This window comes from Pseudoliparis swirei, chromosome 19 (genome assembly GCF_029220125.1).
Source record: "Pseudoliparis swirei isolate HS2019 ecotype Mariana Trench chromosome 19, NWPU_hadal_v1, whole genome shotgun sequence".
Classification (NCBI taxonomy): Eukaryota; Metazoa; Chordata; class Actinopteri; order Perciformes; family Liparidae; genus Pseudoliparis; species Pseudoliparis swirei.
This window is the reverse complement of record NC_079406.1, coordinates 17,668,947-17,674,634: the sequence shown is the minus strand read 5'-3', so window position 1 is coordinate 17,674,634 and position 5,688 is coordinate 17,668,947. Positions and strand designations below refer to the sequence as shown.

The 5,688-nt window shown below is 45.4% G+C and overlaps 1 protein-coding gene across 2 annotated transcripts; it reads right to left on the bottom strand.

Moving 5' to 3' along the window:
• Positions 1-452: 452 nt before the first annotated feature.
• Positions 453-4,794, bottom strand: si:ch73-22a13.3 (inositol-trisphosphate 3-kinase B). 2 transcript variants are annotated; one of them, XM_056439706.1, is made up of 7 exons: positions 3,968-4,794; positions 2,771-2,855; positions 2,225-2,438; positions 1,883-2,087; positions 1,661-1,762; positions 1,096-1,167; positions 453-991 (listed from the first exon to the last, which is right to left on the bottom strand). In XM_056439706.1, exons 1-7 carry the CDS (start codon positions 4,778-4,780, stop codon positions 740-742), a joined length of 1,743 nt encoding a protein of 580 aa, XP_056295681.1. In that variant the 5' UTR covers positions 4,781-4,794; the 3' UTR covers positions 453-739. The 2 variants fall into 2 exon arrangements, with proteins under 2 accessions (XP_056295681.1, XP_056295682.1); XM_056439707.1 differs by having other exon boundaries at positions 787-953.
• Between the last annotated feature and the right edge of the window lie 894 nt (positions 4,795-5,688).

Sequence of the window (5,688 nt, the reverse complement as noted above, 5' to 3'; positions counted from 1 at the left end):
AACATGAGCACAAAATAATGTATTAGACTGGGACATCTAGTGTGGCTTGAAAGCGAATGTGTGAAGAGGAACAGTTGCTGCACAAGTCCATTCACTCTATCTGAATCCGGATAATACAAGTGCAAGGCCACTTGGGCTAATGTTTAAAAAAAACTCTAAGGCAAACTCCGAAAGTTACGTGGTTTCACAAAGGCTTGGAACTATTGACAATTACCAGATGTGTGAAAATACTGTAGATGGAACTTTATCTCTTCAACAGGAGCTGGATTATTGGGTTTAAAGTGAAAACCCCAGTGAATGTAACAATAGGTTGAATTGATCTAGTGTATTTCTTTGACTTTGAAAAGAGTGTCTGGATTATTGGAAAACATTTTTGTCTTGGAGGACCTGAAGTCATCTTGGCCCAGCTGAAGGTGTTTCCACAACACCACCATCATCACCATTTAGTTTGTGGTCCTTCATGAAATAAAAAGGGACTAGTAACAAAGAAAGGTTCTTTATAATAAAACACTGTCTCCACTTACAGGAAGCATATGCCAGATGGACAATTTCAGGGTCACCACATCTCTTTACCTCGGTTTTTAGCTAATTTATACCGTTCCTTTTTCTCAGCCTATGAAGACGGATTTCTCACAAACAAATCCTCTCCTGTGGTCCCTTCTAGTGAATGCGATGAGGAAACAGTTCAGAGTGTAACAGCAGTCGTTTTGTCCACTGAGTGTTGTACATGAAGAGAGTCTCATGCATCAGTCTTTTCTTCTCCACAGCTGCCCTCCTGCTGCCAAGAGGCCACACTGATGGCCCGGCTCAGAGAAGTGATGAGGGAGGTCAGCCCGATGAGGTAGCCGTCCTCTCTGCTCCCCTCAGCCCACGGGATGTTGTGTCTGAGCGGGCTCGCGTCGGGCACCGGTGTCGTCTTCGCAAAGTCTATCATCCACACGCTGGCCTGGCTGCTGTGGTCGTGGACAAAGAGAAGCGAGCTGCCAATCACCTGATCAGGTCAAAAGTACAGATAATAATATCAGCAAAAAGATGGTTTGAATATGATTGAAAGCAGAATGTAACATGAACAGATCTGTCTCTATGTAAACTAACCTCATGGGTTCTGAAAAATAATGAGTTCTTCAGTGCATCCCTCAGTGCCAGGAGCCTGGAGTGGTAGGCTTTCTGTAGAGTTGTGGTTTAGCAGCAACAATGAGTCCACGCATCAGAGGGAGAATAATAAACAGAGTGGAAACCAGATAAAGAAACGACAGGAAGCCAGGAGCAAGATTTCTTCGGTTTTCAGTCATTTGTCAGCGTTGTTGTATGTTTAGTCTTTTGTTCAGTCTTAATTTAAAACTTTTTACGGCTATTGTGTTAAGGTATACTTTAACTGTCTTCAGATATGCACAGCAGGCATCAGTGCATTGATTATGTATTGAAGCTGAATATGGTTCAATCATGTTTTCACTTCTCCCAGAAGGAAACTACTTGAAACACTACATTTTCATTAGCTTTCAGTTTGCGTCTGTTTTCAGCACGTTTAGTCGTTATCTTTCTTTAATTGATTCCATGACTTTATTCTAGGTTTGTCTTTTGCTAATTATTATAAGATTTAGGACATACTTTCTACAGTAAAAGTGGTGAAACTAGTGTTTTCATAGCGCATAGAACTGACCAGGATTTCCAGCTGTCTCCCGGTGGAGAAGAGGAACGCCTCCGTGACCTGAGCTAGAGTCCGAATTTTCCTGAAGTCCCGTTGGACACTTCCGTCCTCCATCTAACTCACAGAGAAGCAACACAACAGCACAGACATGGCACATTTGAGAACTTGATGAGAATTAATCAGATAGATAGGTGTTTTGAGTTGGGCTGTGATTTTATTGGCCTTCAATCCTACCATGACACCTTCTATCCTGAAGCCCAGTGTGGACGTAGAACTGTTGGTATCCCTCCACTGGAGGTATCGACACTTGGTCACCCCTCCCTGTTCATGTTCCTCCGCCGATAGAGCGGACGGGTCTATTTCCACCATCTTCTGGTACATGTCACGCCGCAGGGTAGCTTTATTCCGGCCTTTGATCAGCTCTTCTTCCTGGTATGTCCTGAGAAGGAAACTCATGGTGTACGTAACCACACTTATTTTACAAACTCGGCCCCTCCTCGTCATAACCCCACTCTTTTCTACAATGTTAGTTAATGTATAGCTCTGGGAGAAAGAAACAATTTCTCTCAAAGCTACCTGACTCCCATCTTGCAGTCCATGATGACCGGTTTCCTCAGGCCGCTCAGCAAGTCCTCCAGGCGGATGTAGCAGTGGTCCCCCTTGGTGACCAAGCCGTGGTATTGAGGGACAAAGGGTCTCAGCGGGTCTCTCATCAGGCAGTCCAGACACTTTGCCTCTACTTCACTGTACAGTTTCAACACCTCACCTCCCTCACTCAGCTGGAAGGTGCCTGGCAGCAGTGAGGCAGGTAGAATGATTAGCTAACATGGGTAATAAAACAAGAAGGCCCTTATAAAGTGCAAATAAAATGTGTTCTAAATACGTTAAATAAGCTCAGTGTGTGTGGTGGTCAAACTAATACAAAGACTATCAAACAACAACTGTTTCTTAGTTTGTAAGAAGTTGGACTTTCTGCAGATAAAATGTTGTAACAGCAGTATTATGAACGTATGTGAGCTCTATATCCAGCAGGCAGGAGTGTAGAGATAGAATAGAAGTGAATGTAGTTAATTTGAGCGTTGTAGTGATCGTAGTTGCCGAGTCTGTTTTGGATGAACATGCCTTGATGTCCAGCCAGCTGGACCCAGGAGCTCTGCCTCCGCATCGACCAGTGCATCACGGTCAGGTAGGATTTCCAGGTGCGGAACTGAGGCACACAAGAAGAGCAGATGATGTTAATGCATGCCAGATGGAGTGGTTGTGGAGCCCATCCCAGTGTGCAGTAGAGTTCTTGAAGAGCATACAGAGAACCTGCAGGCTGATCTTAAATGTACCTAAACCTGAACGTGTGCCTGCAAGTGAAAAAGCCCCTGCGAGCAAGTGGGGGTTGAACTCTGGTCTTGTTGCTGTGGAGTGACAGTGGTGACACAACCACCTCCTTATGGAGGCCAATGCTCAAAAGTACTAGCTTCACCTGTCGAGGGGGTCCTCTGTGATTTTTTTATTGTCTGCTAAACAAATTTTCAGGCCTTAAACAGGACTTTTTCGTAGCAGATATTTTTGACTTGTCAGAGCAGGAAAAGCTGAGACGTTAATAACTAATAATAACACAAACCATTGGCTCTGTTTTATCTAAGAGTCCCATCAAGCCATGACGTTGTGAGAATGAGGCGGCATTGACAATGAAAGGAAACTGAAGCAGCGAAATGAAATCCAGCCATTATTCATTTTCTATTCACATCTGTGCTTTGCCTACTGTGAGATCAAGATACTGTTTGCCGTACCTCGACAGTTAAGATCTGTTTTGTATATACACAAAACCGCCGCCCGAGACGGGTATGAAAGAAAAAAAAGTGAAAACAAGCTGACCATACTGACCATGCTCATTGTTACAAAATGACACGTTTAGTTTAAGGGAAATGTCTGTTATATCTAAGACTTAATACTTAAAATGTCAAGTGTTTGCAAATGTTGATATTTTGGTCACAAAGATGAAATTCTTTGAAGATGTGTATTTCTCATAAATGGTATGATTATCATTTGACCGCTATGTTATTTATTCAGTCCTTACAGGCTTATGGAAAGTCTACTCCCTCCCCTCCTCACTGTCTGCGCCCGTATACTTTCATATCGGCAGCAGAAGCTGTTATGTATGCAAACGCATTCAAATGTTTCAAGCCAATGCAAATCGAGCTGGACTAAAGAACAATTAAGAAATATAGTATTAGTACGCCTCTTCTGTGGAAAGCCAGAGCAGCCAGGTGCACAGGCGAGATGCCATTACAAATGTATTTTTTAACTGCATCCATCCGATCTCACCTTCCTAAATGCCCTCCTCCTTGAGCCAACATCTTCTCCTTCACTGAAGACCTCGTCGCTCTCCGCTGAGGAGAAGTTGACGGAGGAGGTGGAGGAGGTGGAGGAGGATTGCAAAAGCTTGGAGAGGATTGGGTGCGGTGTGGACCACTGATGTGTTGAGGAGATCTTTCTCATCCCTGTCAACTCCTCTGCCACTTCAACCCCCCCCTCCAGGTTCTCCCCTCTCTCCTCCTTCTCTATCTCTGCTGCTGCAACAGGAGACCTCTTCCTCTCTTCATCCTCTTCTTCTTTCATGTCCATCTCAAAACTGGAGTTTCTTCCTCTCAAGTGTTTCCTCTCGCTGTTAGGGGGCAGCCCACACTCCCTCTCTCTTCCACTCTCTTCTCCGCTTCTTTTCCCGCTGCACCTCGCCCTCTCCCAACCGTCTGAAGCATCTTCATGGCTCCCCCAGAGTCTCTCCTTCCTCCTGTTCTTCCATTTTGCCTTCACCTCATCCCTTGCACATTTTGCGTTCAATTCAAAGTCCTCTTTCCTTTCTGTGCCTTCAGCGACCTCATTTGTGTTGTCCCTCGGCACGTTACTCGATTCTGAGTTGAGCTCATTGTCCCCCTCCTCGCCCTCTCCGAGTCCACCTATACACTGACTGTACGGTGGGAAACTTTTTGTGGACTTCAGTCTGGGCCTGGATCTCACTCGGATCCTCTTGCAGCTGCTGGAAGGCTTTTCACTGATTGTCATATGTTGGTGCATCTCATCTGACAGTATGGCAGAACAGTCGTTAACCATAGTTCGCTTGCGCTCCGTCCCCTCCATGTGGTCATCATCGGTCAAGTCCATCTTCGAGTCCCGTGTGTGAGCGTAGGTAGAGACTCTACTTCATGTGCTTGTACAAAACAGGGAAATGTTTGGAATTTGTTTGGAGGAATTAGTTTGTTTACAGTTCTGTCAGCAATATTGCTAAGCATTCTTCAAATGACACATGGAAATACAAAACTACAAATGATCATGTGTGTCTGACTTACCTTACCGGGTCCTCCACCTGTTGGAAAGCTCTGAGCCCGTCAGTGACCTACATCCCTCTCTCATTCTCCCTGCTAGTGCCATATTTTGCATGCAGTGACGTCATGACGTTTCCAAAGCTTCAAGAGGACATCCAGGAGTGAAACACTGTCCAATAACATTACATTACATTACATGTCATTTAGCAGACGCTTTTATCCAAAGCGACTTACAATAAGTGCATTTCAACCTAGAGTTCAAACCAAGAACTACAAGAACACAGGAAGCAACACTTCCTCAACTCAGTCGAACCACAAAAGCACCACAATAAGTGCCATCCCAGTGCCACTGAAATGCAAATCTGTGTTTTAATCCAGATGTAGTCGGAAAAGATGTGTTTTCAGTCTCAGGCGGAAGATGTAGAGACTTTCTGCTGTACTGATGTCAGTGGGGAGCTCGTTCCACCACTGAGGAGCCAGGACAGAAAACAGTCTGGATGTAGAGTGGTTAGCTCGAGGTGCAGGAGGCACAAGTCGGTTGGCTGTTGCCGAGCGGAGCGAACGTGCCGGGGTGTACGGTGTGACCATATCCCGGATGTAGACGGGGCCCGATCCGTTTAGAGCACGGTACGCCAGAACCAGTGTTTTGAAGCGGGCTGGGCAGAGAGTGTTCTCCCTCCAGACAGGAGCGTGTACTTTGTGCGTTAACTGCTCGGGGAAGTG

Excerpts from the sequence above, each read along its gene's own strand:
- si:ch73-22a13.3 (XM_056439706.1), bottom strand. The coding sequence starts at position 4,780 with ATGGAGGGGACGGAGCGCAAGCGAACTATGGTTAACGACTGTTCTGCC. Across the intron at positions 2,856-3,967 it reads GGAGGAGGGCATTTAGGAAG|TTCCGCACCTGGAAATCCTA; the intron begins GTGAGATCGGAT and ends TGTGTGCCTCAG. Across the intron at positions 992-1,095 it reads TATTTTTCAGAACCCATGAG|GTGATTGGCAGCTCGCTTCT; the intron begins GTTAGTTTACAT and ends TGACCTGATCAG.